At 44.3% G+C, this 20,044-nt stretch overlaps 1 protein-coding gene across 2 annotated transcripts in view; it reads left to right on the top strand.

The window, feature by feature from the left end:
* The window catches only part of LOC138212468 (plasmanylethanolamine desaturase 1), a 30,969-nt gene extending 11,304 nt beyond the window's left edge, over positions 1-19,665 (top strand). The window contains exons 2-6 of one of the 2 annotated variants that reach the window (XM_069172855.1): positions 3,210-3,329; positions 3,509-3,600; positions 9,443-9,587; positions 13,255-13,467; positions 17,368-19,665. In XM_069172855.1, the coding sequence (XP_069028956.1) occupies positions 3,210-3,329; positions 3,509-3,600; positions 9,443-9,587; positions 13,255-13,467; positions 17,368-17,489 (692 nt within the window). In that variant the 3' untranslated portion in view covers positions 17,490-19,665. The remainder of the gene's footprint in view (positions 1-3,209; positions 3,330-3,508; positions 3,601-9,442; positions 9,588-13,254; positions 13,468-17,367) is intronic. The other variant, XM_069172856.1, reaches the window with a different exon arrangement.
* The last annotated feature ends 379 nt before the right edge of the window (positions 19,666-20,044 follow it).

Genomic DNA, 20,044 nt, shown 5'->3' with positions numbered 1-20,044 from the left:
CATCAGTCGGAGCGTCGCGGTGTCTGTTAACGTGCCGTTTGTGTTCGAGGGAGTTTTTTGGTGTACTGATCCCTCGAGGTGTGTGTGTGTGTGTGTGTGTGTGTGTGTGTGTGTGTGTGTGTGTGTGTGTGTGTGTGTGTGTGTGTGTGTGTGTGTGTGTGTGTGTGTGTGTGTACCTTGGGGGCAGGAGTGGAGGAAAATGGTGTCACCATGAAGCTCGGAGACAACAGAGCTAAATGCGGTCTACTTAACCTCGGTGTGGACTAAAAAAAACCTAAAAAACCCCGTCACCTTGGCGACGTGATGTAAACACGATCAGTCGTTACACCGGACATGCGTGTGCTGATTGAACACGGACGAACAAGGAGGAACAAATCTCTCTTTTTATTAGATGTTTTAAATGGTTTTAATCACAAATCTTATTGTTCACCACAAAATATACGAATATAGAAATGAACCGTTGTTCAGGAAGAGTTATTGTTCATAATCTCGTACGTATTGTTAACGTAACCGCTGGTAACGGGAACATTAGTGACCTGAAACTGGAGCAGAGAAACATGTTTTTTTGGTTCAAACTCTGTAAACGGTCAACAGAGACTCTCGAAACGCTTCAGAAAGTCGACGGCGTGTTTCTGAGGGACGTTTCAAAAGGGGGCGGAGCTTCACCGTCTGAGACCGAAGAAGAAGGCGCGTCAGGTCAGGAGACACCAGCTGGGTTTCCTTTGACGTTGACGGAGGTTGTGTCACCGTGAATTTGTCCCCCAGAGTCAGACTGTCAACACAGAGTTCCACCGGGACCTTCTGAGGCGTCTGAGGGGAAAACATTCACTGTTCAAACTTCTCACACTCAAACAACACAATCGTAGCTCCTCCCCCTCACTCGCTGGATTTGTCTCTCTGCGACTTCTTTCCATTTCCCCAAATGTTCTCGTACCAGCGGTCTAATTAACGTGCCGACGTTGATCGACTTTCTTTCAGCTTTACGATCGCACTTTGAGAGTCGTGTCAATCAAACAAAACAAAAAAAAAAGAACAAAATGTAGAACGATTCCTTTAAACTAAAAGCAGTGCAGGACATCGAAAGATATCTTCAACACTTTGTTTTACTTTTGTCCAACTTTCAGGTAACATCAGAAACAAGTTTTTTTTTCCAAAACAACTCTACAAAGTCAAACTCGATGAAGCAGCTGAACTTAAATTCGCCATCTGTCGCCTCCACGGCGTCTTTTTTCCAGAAGGTGAAGGGTCACGTCCGACGATTCCTCAAATATCCATAATCACATATTCTAAATCTCCCGTGACCACCTCGGTCCATACCTTCACGGAGAGGCTGATAGCATATTCATAGTCACACCGGCCTATAGGCACGCACACACACACACACACACACACACACACACACACACACACACACACACACACACACACACACACACACACACACACACACACACACACACTCGCAGGCCCGTGTGCTTTATTAGAAAAAACCGTCATGAATATCTTATAGGCTGCTAATGCTGTGTGATACATTAGGATCGGAACACATTAAAGTTTTAGAGGCACATTAGATAAAAGCAAAGACAGCAGGAGCTTTGGAGGGAGGTGGAGGGGGAGGGAGGTGGAGGGGGAGGGGGTGTGGGGGGGGGGAGGGAGGAGGGGAGGGAAGGGGAGAGGGGGCCAAAGACAGTTTATATTTGTACATTTTCGAGTTTATTTTTGTACGTCGGTGACACGACGCTGATGTCACAACTTCCTGCTCGTGCTGAAAGTTCAAGAGTTCACGGCAGATATCGGCGATAAATACGGTGAAAATCACAAACGTTTTTTTTTTTTTTTTAATAATTCAGCCTCTCAGGTCCTCGACGCCTCCTAATATCGCTGAATCGCCAGTTTAGAGTACCGAGTTTTCATCCCTTTTCGTCGAGACCGCTGACCTGCGAGTTGCCCCCTTACCTCCCCCCCCTCCCTGCAGAGACCGGCCTCCCACCTGGAAAAGAGTGTGTGTGCGTGTGTGTGTGTGTGTGTGTGTGTGTGTGTGTGTGTGTGTGTGTGTGTGTGTGTGTGTGTGTGTGTGTGTGTGTGTGTGAGTGCTGCATCAGCGTTGGGTGTTCACACATTTGAGAGGTCACGACCCCGCAGCCTGGAGTACACTTGTCTTCATCTGGCTGATTACATATTAACACCCTGGACACACACACACACACACACACACACACACACACACACACACACACACACACACACACACACACGGTGGTGGTGGGTGAGCGGTGCTTTGACCCCCGGTGGGGAGTGACGTGTTCTCCCGGTGGTTTTCGGGGACTTCACCAGTTCATGAATACAGCTGAACGCAGCAAACTTCTCACTTCTTCCTTCATCTTCGTCCTCATTAAATTCATCCGTCACTCAAGGAAGGTTTTTTTTGTAATTGTTGCGATCGGAAATGTTTGATTATTGCAGCAGATTTTCTCCAACAAAAGAAAATGTATGCACTACTTGATGAAGGAATAAATCTGTAATCACTTCCTGTGAGAATATTAATCATGCTGCAACAATCACAGAATGATTTCAGTTCTAATCTTTTTTTAATTTATTTATTGAACTTGAAAAAAAACAAGGAGATAAAAGGTCTTAAAAGGTCCTAAAAGCTCATAAAAGGTCCTAAAAGGTCCTAAAAGCTGCGTATGTTTCCAGAACAGACCGTCTGTGACTGGAATATAGAAACAAGGACTACGTCAGCCTTTCAAAATAAGAGCTTTAGATGCTGTTTAATTCATGTTCATTCAACACATAGACCTGCTGGATGAAACAAACAAAGAGACGTCTCTGACAACTGGACGTGTGGACAAAACTCATTTAACATCCAGTAATATGGAATCACTTCCTCTGATCACAAACATTTAATCACATCATTTTATTGTGAAGGACACATTTCCCACAAACTTCCATTGTTTCCCGCCAGTTTTTTTTTTTTTTTTTTAATGAAGCGAGTTTACTTCACTTTATGTCGTTCATACTTTCAGCACAGCTTTCTGATGAATCTTTTTTTTTTTTTTTTGTCGGGAAAATCACAGAAATTTGAAAAAAATTTCTTGAATTTGTGTTCATTATTTCAAGATTTCCCTGGAGGGACTGAATGATCTGTATTTTTTGAATGACGCTTGGATAAATAGAGGTTTTTTTGCTGTCGTCCGTGTGGTCTCCAGGTAAACGTCTCCAGGAGTGTGTGTGTGTGATATTGTGCCTCTTCCTCTTCATCATCAACTTCTCCTTCCTCCTCCTGAACTTCTCCACCGTTCACATCTACCAGATCGTCCTCGGCATCGGTGAGCCATCAAAAAAAAATAAAAAACTGTCCCACAATCACCCGAGACACTCATTTGTATTTTTTTTTTTTTTTTTTTTTAAATAAATGTTGGAGAAAATGTTTTTCGTGTGTCTTCATATCGAATAACAACAAATGTTATTGCTTTTTTTCTTTCTCTCCTCCCCGGCGGGTCGTCAGTCCTCGGCATCGTGACGGCAGACTTCGCGTCGGGGATGGTGCACTGGGGGGCCGACACCTGGGGATCCGTGGACATCCCTGTTATTGGCAAGGTGAGCGCAGATCTCCCGTTAGGGGGCGCTAGCGAGCCGTTTTCAGACAAACCTATGAAATACTTAAATTTCCACTGGGGCTGAATTGTGTGCAAAGTTTCTTGAGTTTTTGAGCATTTTAAAGCTGCTAAAAAGACATTTCATTTGCCAGAAGGAGAGAAAGAATCATTTCTGTTTACCCTCTTTCAGTGATTCATCTTAAAGAAAGCGAATCTTCTTTGTTTCTCCAAACTTGAACCGGAGACACACGACACTCGGGGCGAGAAAGAGAAAGCATATTTCCCTAAACACTTAACTATTCCTGTAATAATAAAAAATATTATTATTAATAATAATAATACCGCTAAGATAACTAAAAATAGTAGCGGTAGAGTTCATCTACATCTTATTAAGTTGTTTCAAACATGTTTAATACTTCCTGTCAACTTTGAGTGACAGACCAATCAGTGACCAGTGGGCGTGGCAATAATAATCGTCTGGCAGCAGCATTGATTTTATTGGTGTTAAAAGTCCTTGTAAGAATATACAAACACATTTTAAAGACCCATTGAGTCAAAGGCTGCAGAAATGATGGTGTGTGTTGCACCAGCACCCCCCCACCCCCCGCTCCCCACCCCTCCCTCTTCAACTCAGTGTCCCGTCTCTCCTGAGGCTGCGTCGCCATGGCAGCGTGGTGGTTGCACCTTATTCCCCAGAGCTGCAGGACTGACCTGGAAACTAAATGTCACTGTAACACAGAAGGATCTCTGTAGTCTGGAACATCCATGCTCCCTAACACACACACACACACACACACACACACACACACACACACACACACACACACACACACACACACACACACACACACACACACACACACACACACTGTGCATGGCCTCACCTTGAAGCTCCACAACCTGTCACCGCTACAGTGCCAGAATACACACACACACACACATACACACACACACACACACACACACAGATATATATATATATCTGTGTGTGTGTGTGTGTGTGTGTGTGTGTGTGTGTGTTCAAGATGGATTCACACACACTTGAGTCACACATTAAAAACATGTCTCACACACACACACACACACACACACACACACACACACACACACACACACACACACACACACACACACACACACACACACTTTCCCACAGCCAATTAGAGTAAAGGTTATCCTCATTTCATCCAATTAAAATCAGTGTGATCAGGTGCAGAATGCAGATTGGTCCGTGTGAACTTTGTTTTGATTAATGGAATGTGAATTTAGTGTATGTAAGTGTGTGTGTGTGTGTGTGTGTGTGTGTGTGTGTGTGTGTGTGTGTGTGTGTGTGTGTGTGTGTGTGTAAGTGTGTTTTTTTAAATGAATTATTCATTGATAAATAATTCGTTACACGTTGAAGCTAATGTGTGTTTTGAAACCTGAGGCATCCCAATTAAAACAATATTTATTATTCATATATTGTCATGGCATGATTAGTAATGATGTCATATTATTCACAATTAAATTAAAATTCATGTAATTTGTCACTGCATCACAAAAAAAACAGAAACACCCAATGCTCATCATAAAAGTTAAAAATGTCCTGATACAAAAATGTTGAACCATTTATATTCATGTTGATTTTAATATTATTATAATGAGGCAGCACTTTATTGCCCAGTCACACATGTGGAGCCCGTTTAAATAGATAGAAGACAACGAGCGCAGCAGTAAATACTGTAAATACTTTAAAGTGACTAAAGACTTGTTTCCTCCTTCAGAGCGGCCCAATATGGGGTCCATGGGCCAAACTTGGGCCGCACCTCGTTTGATTTGGCCCACCGTGGTATTGCTCGTGTTTTAATTCTGATCATTCTTAGATGCTGCAAAATCCAAACTGTAAATATTGTGCAGCTAAAAAGTTGATAATAATACGAGTTTTACAGTTAACGTGTCGCATCGTTCAACTCCATTAAACTCCATCAAACTCCGTTGAACTCCATCAAACTCCGTCAAACTCCATTAAACTGTATCAAACTCCGTCAAACTCCTTCAAACTCCATTAAACTCCATCAAACTCCATTAAACTCCATCAAACTCCGTCAAACTCCATCACACTCCGTCAAACTCCATCAAACTCCATTAAACTTCATCAAACTCCATCACACTCCGTCAAACTCCATCAAACTCCATTAAACTTCATCAAACTCCATCAAACTCCATTAAACTTCATCAAACTCCATCAAACTCCGTTAAACTCCATCAAACTCCGTCAAACTCCATCTCGTCCACGAAGAACGACGGTAATCTCTGCTGTTGCTGATCCTGTTTCTATATTTGCTAAATTAAGTTTTGTTTTTTTTCATTATTCTGAGATTTTATTTTACCTCTAGAATGTTAATTTTCTGTAAAATATATCACATTTGAATAAAATGTCATTTGACATAAATGTTGGAAAAAAAGTTCACTTCCTGTAACAAAACTTTTTTTTTTAACTTTTTTAAATTCATCCATCCAATAAAACTCAACATTTAACTCATCTTCAGTCTATAAATCATAAACGGTCTCTTTTCTCTTTAAGGAGATCGTTAAACTTTTCCATAAAATTCATTCATCAGCATCAAACCTAATTATTTGATTTAGTAAAAATTTATTTTAGATTCATCGACAAACGTGTGAATTTCTTCGACAAGATTAGAATCAAAGTAAAATCCTTTTTTTATTTAGTGTAATAAATCACCGTTAAAGGTTTCATAGAGATTTAGAAGGTTTTATATTATTTCACACGTTCATATTTCATCACAGCTTTTAGTTCAGACCCGTTACTGGTTCTCGGTGATCTTCTGTTGATTTGGCTTCAATATTAGTTCATTATACGGTTCATTCTTTTGTTAATCAGGATGATTTCAACGCTTCGTTCAGACGGACTCTGAACCGTCAGATGAGCTGTTTTTCTGTTCCTTTTTTTTTTTTGCGTATGTGTTTTTTTTTTAATGTTTATTTATGATGTGGCATTTATTGAGGTTTGGGGGTCGTTACCGGGACCAAAGGCTCAGCGGCAGGCGCAGATCTGCATGGTGTGTCGGACGCCGTAGGAGACCTCTAATAGAGACTTTAACTGCAAGAGAAGAATGGACTTTTACAGAGAACAGAGGGACGACAATGGGCCAGTGGAAAATCAAACCTGTGTGTGTGTGTGTGTGTGTGTGTGTGTGTGTGTGTGTGTGTGTGTGTGTGTGTGTGTGTGTCCCGGGCTCCCGGTGAAGGTTGGTTTGAATATCAAAGAGGAGCGCGATGCAGAACACCTGAGGCTCGTAGTGACGGCGGCGCCTGAAACATTTTAAAGGTGGCGTCGTTTGTTTGTTCTGTCATTTGTTTTTCTGTTTTGTTTGTTTGTGTAAGTGTGCGCCGCGTGTCCCGACTCCTGCGTCCGAAGCCGTCGTTTCATCGAGAGACATTACGGCGTGTCGTCTGTAAAGACATCTTTTTGCGTCTCCGTCTCTTTTTCGTCTCGTTTCGTTCTAATCGTGTCTTCTGTCGGAAACGTCCCAGCGAGGTCTCCCTCCAACAAAACAGGATGCTAATCTCATTGGGATCTACCTACTTAAAATAAAGGTTAAATAAAAGTAGGATGTGGGGAAGAAAAAAAAAAGGGTCCACAGATTTGTTGGAAAGCAGCGAAGAAGTGTTAATTATGTAAAGTCCAGTCACTTAATAATAATATATTAAATGTCTTGTACACCTCTGATGTGTAAAATACAAATTCAGCACATTACATATTCAGGAAATGCAGTCAGATTGTTTTGTTATTTTTGTCACTGCATCTGTTTTATTAGAAAATTGTGTAGCAGCATTTTGCTTTGATTTGACTCCGTACAATCCTTTTTTTTTATTATTATTATTTCAGCTGTTTTAGAAAAGTGCTCGACGATCTCCCAGTCGTGTCTCCAACAATTCCTCCGCGAGGCTCAGTTTTTTAATTTTTTAGTCGTCATCGTGTCATCGAGCTTTAATTGACTCAACAAGGATTTCCAGTCCTCTAATGACTCACACTTTGAGGACAAAGTCACGCTCATTAGTTCCCAATGATGCTCGATTCACACTGAAATCTGCCAGATGTGCTTCCAGTTTGTGGATCCGTCCTTTTCCTCTCCGACTCTTTTACTTCGTGGTTTTTTAAAAGCGTCTCTACTTTTCTCCTCATGTCATTTTATTCTGGTTCTTTTTCCCCTTTTTGTTGCTTCCTTAACAAACAGATCTCTTTCAAGGCATCTCTCCGGTGAGGCTGATGAGAGCGTGGAAGGAGAGTTAATTGAATGACGGAAGTCGGTTTCTGCTCGAAGGCCAGAAAAAAAGAAAAAAAAAGAAAAAAAGAAAAGGGAGAGGAGGTGGCGAGAAGCCACGAAAAGTGAGATGAAAACATTGTGAAAAAGGTCGGAAGGACACACACACAAAAAAAGAAGAAGAAGAAGAAGAAGGGGGTGGAAGGGCGTGTCTGTCCGAGCAGTGGGACGGCAACGGTTGCCGGGGCGATGGGCGATGTGAGCTGGTGATTAACGGACGTCGTGCGAGGCGGGCCGTTAAACGGTGTGGGATTAGAGGACACGCGGCGACCGGCGACCCGCCGGCAACGGGGAGCGCCGACGCCGCCCCGCTCGGCACGACCTCCGCGGCTTAGCCGGCCTTTCATCTAGCTGAGGGCTGCGGTGAGAGGAGGGGGGAGGAGGAGGGGAGGGAGGGGGAGGGGGGTGAGGTGGGAACATAATTGTGACGATACCAGCAGATAGTTTCAGTGTTTGCAGTGACACCTACCAACGACCGGCGCTGATAGACGGCTGCGATTGTTTCAAACAGCTAACACGACAATAATGAGTTTTCATGCTGATGCCTCCGTGGCTGCACACACACACACACACACACACACACACACACACACACACACACGCACACACACACACAGATGGACACACACACATGGACACACACACATACACACACACGCACACACCATGGGAAAACACATGCAAACGTTCCCTTTTTTTTAGGTGCTTTTTCCACAGAGAAATAAATTACCTTCATCCTGTGTGTGTGTGTGTGTGTGTGTGTGTGTGTGTGTGTGTGTGTGTGTGTGTCCATCTGTGTGTATGTGTGTGTTTCTTTTTGTCCTCTTTTGTGCTTCTGAGATTTAGATTCAGTCTTTCATTTGAGACCCCCGCGCTCTCACAGACAGGTGTCTGCCTCTGCACAGTGCAGGTGGGGTTTGTGAGCATGTGTGTGTGTGTGTGTGTGTGTGTGTGTGTGTGTGTGTGTGTGTGTGTGTGTGTGTGTGTGTGTGTGTGTTTTGAAGCTTTCATTTTAGATTTTTTTTTGTGCGGCGTCCGTGGGTCATTTATGTGTACGAGTGTGTTTGCACGAGTCGACTGCTGTTCGGTGGTTTATTAGGATGCTGGATGTGAGCTGTGGGGTTGTACGGGACGCTTGGCATCGCTAGGTGTGTGTGTGTGTGTGTGTGTGTGTGTGTGTGTGTGTGTGTGTGTGTGTGTGTGTGTGTGTCACTGAGGGAACAGTGTTTTTTTTAAATTCTTGTATTTGACCTTCACGTGTGATTTTTGCTTCTGTTGCTGTTTTAATTTCAAGAAAACATTTCCGTGTGTTTGTGTTTTCCCCGCAGAAGAAAACGAACATTACTTTCTCTCTGATTGATATTCGATCAGTCAAAAACATTTCGTTGCCCTCGGTTCGAAGCTACGATTAGAAAGCCTCCGACGACACGAGGTTGTGCCGAGCTCAAAGGGCGGAGGGATACGCAGGAGGGACTATTTTAGTTGTTATTGTGTGACACTCTCTCCGTCTCTTCGCAGGCTTTCATTCGACCGTTCAGGGAGCACCACATCGACCCGACCGCCATCACACGTCACGACTTCATCGAAACCAACGGTGACAACTGCATGATCCCCATCCTGCCGCTGGCTCACATGGCCCACAGGTTCCTCACATGCACACCAGGTAGCTCACGCACCTTTTTAATCTTCTCTTGCAAAACGTTTGTGATTATGAAGCCTGAAACCTGCAGAGGTTAGAAGCCACGCCCCCCTCTGCATAAATGCCTCAACTAACCAATCACACCCGCAGAAACGCAGATGTGATCCCTCATCATCCTCCCAACTAGAATCCATCCATCTGCATCGATGCACAGTGGAAACATCGATCCGTATCATCGCGCCTTTATTTTGAAACTTCCATGGCGTGACAAACAAACAGCGGCAGCAGCCTATCACCAGGCAGGAAACGGACGAGCAGCCAATGAAAAGACTCCGCCAAATCAGAACCGTGGAAATATTTAAGACGGCTCGCCAGTTTAAAAAAATATGATTTGCTAAGTTGTAACTGAAAAATCCCTCTTTTATGAGGCACTAAATGTTTTATCACCTCAGTGGAGGCTGAGCGGCCTGCTGACCATAACAACCAAGAACACACAAGAACACGGGAAGAACCGGGGATCGAACCACCGACTCGCTCTCCCGTCTGAACCACAGCCGTTCCCTCTACTGTATAAAACAAAGCAAGAAGACAGAAAGTAATAGAAAAATCCAACGTCCATATTCAAAATTGGAAAATCATCAAATCTCTTTAAATTAGCTGATAAAAAAAACATTTGAAAAACAAATTTTATGTCTTTTGTTTGAAAGAATCAGTTGTTTTTATTATTTTAATATCAGGAAAAGCATAGTTTCATTAAATATTAATGATTAAATCATTAGTTGTTTTTTGTGAGTTGATATAATGTAAATGTGTTTTTGTCTCATTCTGATCCGAAGCCCTTTAATTGAATTCTATTAAAATCATATCCAGTCCGTCTTTGTGACATCAGCAAATATCGTATCATTGTTCACAGAATCGATAATGATAACATATTATAATAAAACTTCCTCCACAAAAACGCTGCCAGCGTGCTGATAATTACATCCCATAAACCCGCCGAATGAACGTAAGGACTTCAGAAGGTCGACGACACCGAGGCCGACGACCCGGAGCCGTGACTTCGTGTTTAAAGGTGCCAAAGTACAGGAAGTCACAGGAAGTTGGGGGGTCGCTTTTGGCCTGTAATCATGTGCACTGACCTTACGAGTGCAGGGCGGGAGGAGGAGGAGGAGGAGGAAGAGAGGGAGGAAGGGGAGGGGCAGGAGACTCAGGAGGCGACATCTCCACCTGGCATGTCTGCACTGCAACCGGAAGGTTAAAGGTCACCGATGGGAGGAGGAGAGGAGCAGAGGAGGAGAAGATGGCCTGGTGGAGTTACACTGTTCACAAACATCTGGAGCTGAGCAGCGCTGATTCAAACCAAGTTATCTGAAGTTTAATGAAGAAATCAACACTGAAAAAACTGGAGATAAACAAACATAATTTATTCAGACGTGACTTTTACGAAATGTTTTTTAAAATCCTGGTTTTACCTGTTCACTCACCTCAAAACGCCTCGTCGTGCCCAACAGGGACTTTGTTTTGTTTTTTTGAATGAAATATTGATACTGTGGTAATAATATCAGGTTATAACAAGAGGAAAGTACAATACAGTACACAGCTGAACACAGTGAAGTTGTTACTGGTCAGCCAAATGCTGCGACTTCCTATGTCCATTTCAAATTAAATCAAAATAAAAAGCCTCAAACACTTGGTTTTGATGTAGTCATATTTCAACTAAAAGCATGGCCAGAGTTTTTATTTGTTCATGAAAAAAACAAAAAACTTAAGTTTTATTTTCAATTTGGTTTCAATTCTTAAAAATCAACAATACATTATTTTTTATAAAAATCTTTTTTGCAAATGTATTTGTGATGGGCACAAATATTTCTTACTTTTAATTTATGTAAAAGAAATCCACAAAATGTATGTTTTTAATAGTATTTGCAAATTTCATCAAAAACATTGATAACATTAAGATGTTTTTTACATTTATGTAAAAATCAATTCACGTTGAAACAGGCAGAAACCTGTAGCCAATCAGATGGCTTCTCTCTTATTGAGCCAATCACACGAGAGCAGATTTGATGATGTAACTCTGACTTTACAAGTGGAGCACCCGAGTTTAACGAGAGTTTTCTAATGAATCTATTTCACAAAGATTTACGCTGATTTTACAACCGAGTTCAGACACAAAGAGAAGATGACAAATGTGTAGAAATAGAAGAGCGTGGCCGAAAGTTGTCCGAGCAGAGGTCAGCTGCTCGTGCTCGGGAGGGATCGGTGGAGGAGCGCCGCGAGGGAGCCGAGATTAGAGAGCGGGAGCGAAGGTCCGCTTGTAGGTGACATCCACGCCTGTCATGTCGCACGCCACGGGGGGTCGGAGAGGTCGCAGGACGGAGACGGAGACCGACGCGGCGACATCTTCCCCTGTCATGTCCGCACCTGAAGAGGTCACCGCTAAGAGTTTGAGACAGAGGGGGGAGGGAGGGGGGAGGGAAGGGGGGGAGGGGGCAGCAGAGGTCATGTAGAGGCGAGATGACATCTAAACCTGTCATGTCGGGCTCCTCGCCGTGTCTGGCGGTCACCAGACAAAGACAGAGACGGACAGAGAAGCTGGAGACATCTCCAGCTGTCCTGTCGCCACTTCAACCGCTGGGTCAAGAGATTGGAGGTTTAAACCAGAGGCAGCGAGGGAGACAGACAGACAGACAGAGAGAGAGACAGACAGAGAAAGACAGGGAGACAGGCAGGCAGAGAGAGAGCGAGACAGAGAGAGACAGACAGACAGATAGAGAGAGAGACAGAGAGGGAGACAGAGAGACAGACAGAGAGAGAGAGATAGACAGAGAGAGACAGGGAGACAGGCAGGCAGAGAGAGAGCGAGACAGAGAGGGAGACAGAGAGACAGACAGAGAGAGAGAGATAGACAGAGAGAGACAGGGAGACAGGCAGGCAGGTAGAGAGAGAGAGAGAGAGAGACAGTAACTGTAATTATCTCCAGAAACGCTGCTGCTGCCAGAGAGACTTTTTATTACTATAAAAATGATATATTTATAATATATTATATATTATATATTATATATTATATATATGAAGATAAAATGTGACTTCTCTGCAGAACAGCAGATCTTTGGAAGAATAGATGAAGGTTTGTTTCTGACTCGAATCATCTCTTAATGTTCAGTCTGACAGCTGTCAATCATTCACTGATGGATTCAGGACGACAGAAGGACTTTTATTTGCTCTGTCCAGGAGAGAAAGAATATAAATGTAGGATCATCACCTCTGACTGGTCGACCTACATTAATATCCGCCGTCCTGTCAGCAGACGTGATTTAAAACAAGCAGCTTGTGATGATTTGCTGAGTCGGCGTCTGATTCTTGGACGACTTTCTGACATTCGATTGTTTTACCGTCGGGATGAAGTGTGTTTATGTTGCAGCCTCTCTCCACTTTATCCTACTTATCTTCATCTTCTGCTCCTCCTCCCCCTCCTCGTCTCTCCCCTGTTGCCCCCCCCCCTCCTCATCCTCCCCGCTTGGTTTTCTTCATCTCCCCGAGGCTCTCGCCAGCATCCTCTCTGTGGGAGTGCTTCGCCTCCGTGTTGGCCCTTCTTCATTACCCTAAACAGTTTGATCAGTTATTCTATTAACTTTACTCTCTTTCTGTCTGTGTCTGCCCCCCCCCCCCCCCCCCACCCGTCTCCCAGAGGCCTTGGCGGCGTCCTACCCCTGGGACTGCTACGTCTTCGCCCTGGCAGTTTTCGTGACGCTGACCAATCAGATTCACAAGTGGAGCCACTCCTACTTCGGCCTGCCGCGCTGGGTCACCCTGCTCCAGGACTGGCATCTGGTGTTGCCACGGAAACACCACCGCATCCACCACGTGTCGCCGCACGAGACGTACTACTGCATCACAACAGGTAGGAGGCGGCGGGGCAGGACTGGAGGACTGTGGAGGGGTTTCCCGGTTGTTAGTGTGTCTCCATGACGACTGTGGAGGGGTTTCCCGGTTGTTAGTGTGTATCCATGACGACTATGGAGGTGTTTCGTGGTTGTTGGTGTGTTTCGCGGTTGTTGGTGTGTATCCATGACGACTGTGGAGGGGTTTTGCGGTTGTTGGTGTGTATCCATGACGACTGTGGAGGGGTTTTGCAGTTGTTGGTGTGTATCCATGACGACTGTGGAGGGGTTTCGTGGTTGTTGGTGTGTATCCATGACGACTGTGGAGGGGTTTTGCGGTTGTTGGTGTGTATCCGTGACGACTGTGGAGGGGTTTCGTGGTTGTTGGTGTGTATCCATGACAACTGTGGAGGGGTTTTGCGGTTGTTGGTGTGTATCCGTGACGACTGTGGAGGGGTTTCGTGGTTGTTGGTGTGTATCCATGACAACTGTGGAGGGGTTTTGTGGTTGTTGGTGTGTATCCATGACAACTGTGGAGGGGTTTTGTGGTTGTTGGTGTGTATCCATGATGACTGTGGAGGGGTTTTGTGGTTGTTGGTGTGTATCTATGACAAGATCGTTCCTCTGCTTCCTTTTTTTTGTCCCATTAATTATGATTATTTAAGTTAAACCTGCAGTTTGTCTCCCCCTTCTGGCAGTGAGAGGAATTACAAAAACACTGTTGACATGCTGCAAAACAATCGTTTCACTCTCACAATTCGGTTTTAAAAACATTTGGAAAGTCTAAAAAAGAGCCACACGATTAAGTGACTTCATCCTGAAGTGTCACCAGACACCAGATTTAAAAAACGCTATTAGATTTATCCGACGGCGAAAAAGCTCATTTATATGAAAGAATGTCGGACTGAAGCTTTAACAGTAAAAATATGGCGTCTACGTATGTTTCGTGTTTCCACGTCGTACTAGTGAGTTGTGATGTCACAAAAATCATCCGACAGCTCCGAGAAACTTTTAATTCTTCAGAAGATTAATGTATTAGATTTCTGCACGTTGAAGTTCTAACAAACCAAGAAAAGTAACAACGCAGTTTTATTTTCTGTTTTCTAAATTGTCAATTTAGTTTTTGCCACTGAAGGAAAAGTCCGGGGATCACCGAAGTCATGAAGATTCATCCTCTGGTGATAATAAGCGACTCCGCAAAGTTTCACGGGAACGACTGCAATAATTGTTGAGATATTTCAGAGTGACTGTCGCACTGATGCTGCCTTCGATATGTCTTAATATCTCTTAATATCTTAGTATGTCTTAATATGTTAGAAACAGAAATCACATCTGTCAGCCAATAAGACAACATTTGATATTTAATAAGACATTTATTGGGGCTAATTCTGAATATTACAAAAAACTCCAGTGAAAGAAAGCAGCTTCCATTCAACAGAAATGTAACGTATTCAAGTAAAACGCAGTTTTATTTTCTGTTTTCTTTTACAACTTTACTAATAAACACGACGAAAGACTCGAGTCAAACCCGACCGCGTAGCAGAAACTACCTCACGTAACCATGGCGACAACCACGCCATTAATCGACGCTATTTGTAGGCGTTCGTCCCCTCTGAACATCCAGGAATAATCTCCGTGTGCTTGTAAAATCTTTCTTTGTCCATCGAAGAGCCGATCAAAAATATTTGACTCCCGAAATAAAAAGTTAAACTCCCTTTTTTTCTTTTCTTTTTTTTGAAGTTTTGCCTCAAAAACAAAGTCGATTCTCACATATTTATCAGGGCGGCCATTTTACATCTGCGTAATTGAGGCTGATGATGGCGGCCGTGTGTGTGTGTGTCTGTCTTATGAATAACTAAAAGATATGTGTGTGTGTGTGTGTGTGTGTGTGTGTGTGTGTGTGTGTGTGTGTGTGTGTGTGTGTGTGTGTGTGTGTGTGTAACAGATCAACATTCGGTATTCTGCATGCATCTGGGCGAGAGAGGAAGAGAGGGAGGACTCCTGGGGTAGGGGGGTGGGGGGGGGGCTCGTACGTCACCCTGCGCCCCAGTGGACAACAGATGTGTGTGTGCCAGTTGTGAAGGGGGGGTGGGGGGGCACACTGAAACACACGCAGACACACACTTGTGTACTCGTCTTTCTGACCTCCTCTGCGGTTTCTAACCTGTGTGTGTGTGTGTGTGTGTGTGTGTGTGTGTGTGTGTGTGTGTGTGTGTGTGTGTGTGTGTTTGAGGTGGGTTGGTGGCGGTGGGGGGAGGGGCGGGGGGTCCACAGGGGACAGCGGCGGCCCCCTGCTCCCCCAACCCGGCTGCCTGCGCCCCAGCTCGGATCCCACCGGGCCTCGCCTCGCTGCCTTTGTGTTCGCCACCGGCTGACAATCCCCATGTATATTTAATGCTAACCTGCTGTCTGTTCTAACAAATAGGACTTCACAGGCGGGGGGAGGTGTGGGGGAGAGGGGAGGGAGGGGGTGGGGGGAGGAGGGGGCAGGGATTTGTTTGGAGGAACACAAAAAAAAGAAAGAAAGAAAGAAAGAAAGAAAGAAAGAAAGAAAGAAAGAAAGAAAGGAAACAGGGAAAGAAAAGAGTGAAATCAAACAGAAACCTCTGGCTGCTTCCAGAGAGGGTCACCGCAGGGACACACACACACACACACACACACACACACACACACACACACACACACACACACACACACACACACACACACGAAGCAAATAGAAACGTCCACACTGTGTGTACTTTAACTACCCTCGTCTGATTCTCACACACAGCACCACTCATGATGTGTTTGTATAAGGTGCATGCTATAGCTGCAGGGTTGTGTGTGTGTGTGTGTGTGTGTGTGTGTGTGTGTGTGTGTGTGTGTGTGTGTGTTTTATTACCAATTGAGGCCTTATGAAAGTACAACTGTATTTTGTGTTGTGTATCTACATACAGAATGATGAGTGTGTGTTTATCTTCGTAGTTTTCATCTTAAACATCAGTGGACTGCTCAGCTGCTTCTGTGTGTGTGTGTGTGTGTGTGTGTGTGTGTGTGTGTGTGTGTGTGTGTGTGTGTGTGTGTGTGTGTGTGTGTGTGTGTGTGTGTGTGTGTGTGTGTGTGTGTGTGTGTTAGTAGGGGCTAACAGTGTGCACATGATGGGAGGTCAGAGGTGGAGATGGAGGTGCAGATGGGAATAAAAGGAGGAGAAGAAGAAGAAGCAGTAAAAAGATGGAGTCGGGAAGGAGGAAGAGGAGGAGGAGGAGGAGGAGGAGGGAGGAAGGATGGTGTAGAAGCAGGTCAGCGGGAGCCGGCGGTCTCCCTGTTGCTGTCACTGGAGCCGCGGTAAAAAACCCCACAAACATCTAAAAACAGTAGCAGCGTGTCTCCACAGGGGGGCGACGACCGTGGAGACGTCTGTCGGAAGCGCTCAGCCTCCTGCGTCGGTGCCGTCGCTCGTGTCGGCCGGGGAAGTCGACTTTCAGCGAGCGGCGGAACGTTTCGCAGCTTTTTTTTACTCAGGCTGTTTTTAGCGAGCGACGGAGGGACGGTAACTTCACGGAGGATGTTTGAGACCCGGGAGGGAAATATTATATCATGAAGAGGGAGAAGATGGATGGATGATGGCAGGACAGGAAATGACCTCATCATGTCACCACCATCACCACCCGCCAAAAACGGTTCATTCACTTGACACCGTGAATGAAATGATTCGAATTTGGGGGGTCAAAGGTCAAGGTCACTGTGACCCCCCTCCCCATTCGACACATTCACATGAACGTGATGTCTCAGGTCACTGTGACCTCACGTCGCCCCCCCCCCCCCCCTCATCTGTCCGCCCCTGTTCTCGTGAATATATCAGCAATGAACCCGTTTAGATTTCAGAGGTCAAAGGTCAGTCGGAGGTGAGTCATGGCGGTTCTTGTCCTCGTCCTCAGGATGGTGTAACTACCCGCTGGACCAGCTGGGCTTCTGGAGACGGATGGAGCGGCTGATCGAGCACCTGACGGGGTACAAACCCCGATCGGACGACCTGGCGTGGGCCAAGAAGACCGACTGACGAACCAACACAGGAACGCACCAGGAAGGATGCAAACACACACACGAAAAAGTAGAGAGACACACACACACACACATACACACACACACACACACACACACACACACACACACACACACACACACACACACACACACACACACACACACACACAACTTTCACTCATGGCTCCGTGCTTTGTTCTTTGTGCAAAACATTCAAAGAAAAAAGTGATTTCTTTAACAAGGTCTGAACACAGGAAGTGTGTGTGTGTGTGTGTGTGTGTGTGTGTGTGTGTGTGTGTGTGTGTGTGTGTGTGTGTCCGTAGGCCTGTGTAACCAATAAGGTGTGTTGTTGTTGTGATGTGTCGGTGTATGAAGGTTTCTGGAGGTTGGGCTCTCCAGGAGTGACACACACACACACACACACACACACACACACACACACACACACACACACACACACACACACACACGCACACACACACACACGTGGAGGTTAAATGTTCAGTCACCGTTTCTCTGGATTTTCTTTTCTCGTCTGATATTAAGTGTTGAAGTTGTTTTTTTGTTTTTTTCGGACTCTCACGGCATTTTACACACAAGAAGGTGAAAATCTGATGATTGTGTGCTTGAGATTTAAAAACACACACACACACACACACACACACACACACACACACACACACACACACACACACACACACACACACACACACACACACACACACACACACACACACACACACACACCACCAGTATACACACACAACTACAAGTACAACTTGAACTCACGTCTTCTCATCCTGCGTGTGATTTGACAAACTCAACATCTTTTCTTGTGCCGACACTTTTCACAGATTTTTAAAATTTTTTTATTTTGAAATCAGAGGTCCAATTTAAAAAACAAAATGTTGGTAGCTTTAAGAGAAACACTTCTGCATGTACAAACGTAAACGCTTCTGAATAAAGCTTAAAAACTCACTTTTGATTCATAAAAACATCTTTGTAAGGAAGTTTAAATAGAGGCTATATTTCACGATATATTTTTAACACAAGTGATCAGTTAGTCGTCGTGAAAAAGTATTTCAATCTTTTTTACAGTTTTTCAAATTAAGAGAGCAGACAGTCTTATTTGTGGTTTCTCTTTATGTGAAACTTTTATTGTGAAGGTTTCCATCCAGACACTGAAGCTGAACTTCATCTCGTTTTATAGATTCGTAGATGGCGGTAAAGTAAGTAGAAGTCGGTGTGAATCAATCAATCAAACTTTATGTATTCAGCCCTTTTGGTGCAGTTTAAAGTCTTTAACAGATGATTGACAGGCCAGAAAGTTAAAGTACTTTAAGAACAATTTAAAGATAAGAAAAAAAGAGGAAAATAAAAATATCGTAGAACGTAGAAGATATTTTAAAAGCTCCAAAAACAAAACTCAACTTTTCTGCATGTTTGGCTGCAACTGTAAATATAAAACTCAACATTTCTTAACAGGAAAACTGAAATCAGAGACTGAAAATGAAAAAAAAACACAAACTGTGACGCAGTTTAATTACCGACTCTCTTTAGAGTCCAGCTGCTCGACTCAGAGTTTTATTTCCCTTCAGTCACGGAACGTCAACAACAACAACAACAACAACAACAACAACAACAACACTTTATTGTTTTACCCAGTAAAGGTCTGAAAAAATGTGTCCTGCTCACTCATCATCACACACACACACACACACACACACACACACACACACACACACACACGCGCACACACACACACACACACACACACACACGCACACACACACACACACACACGCACACACACACACACACATACACACACACACACACACACACACACACACGCACGCGCACACACACACACACACACACACACGCACACACGCGCACACACACACGCGCACACACACACACACACACACACACACACACACGCACACACACACACACACACACGCGCACACACACACACACACACACACACGCACACACACACACACACGCGCGCTTTGTCACGTTGTGTTTTGTTGTTTTTCTCTGGCTTTATAATTTTCTATTTTTTTATGAACGAATCGAACCTTGTACAGTTCAACTCTGACGTTCCATTTCGCAGCTCAACGCTCGTCTGCCTTAATGTTTTTATCTGCTCTTTGATTTAAAATAAAGATTTATTAACTCTGAAACCGTCACCTGTTTGTGTTTTTTCTTTCATGAAGAACAAGCCGCTCTAATTGGATGATTCTCGTTCAGTTTTACTAAACTCACTTGATTTTTTTTTTTTGTGGAAAATGTGCAGCCAGAAGTGAGATCACAAACCAGGACGTGTGATAAATAAAAGATGTTTTACTGTCGGAGATGTTCTCACACTCGAGTTTGATGCCATGTCTGAACCGCCGGCGCCCTCTAGTGGCAGGTTTGAGTCTCTGCTTTTGTCCCTGGAAGAGTGTGCTGGTGATATTATCATCAGACAGACAGAGGTCAGAGGTCAGAGGTCAGCCCCTTCCTGCTCTCCATCTCAGGTGTCCTGACCTCCCGGATCGGTTCTGTACCTCCAGAGCCGCC

The sequence above is a fragment of the Embiotoca jacksoni genome, unplaced genomic scaffold, assembly GCF_022577435.1.
Source record: "Embiotoca jacksoni isolate LCO1_2020_lvr unplaced genomic scaffold, fEmbJac1.0.p SCAF_55, whole genome shotgun sequence".
Taxonomy (NCBI): Eukaryota; Metazoa; Chordata; class Actinopteri; family Embiotocidae; genus Embiotoca; species Embiotoca jacksoni.
The sequence above is the reverse complement of the archived record's forward strand: the minus strand, read 5'-3'. Positions and strand labels throughout refer to the sequence as shown.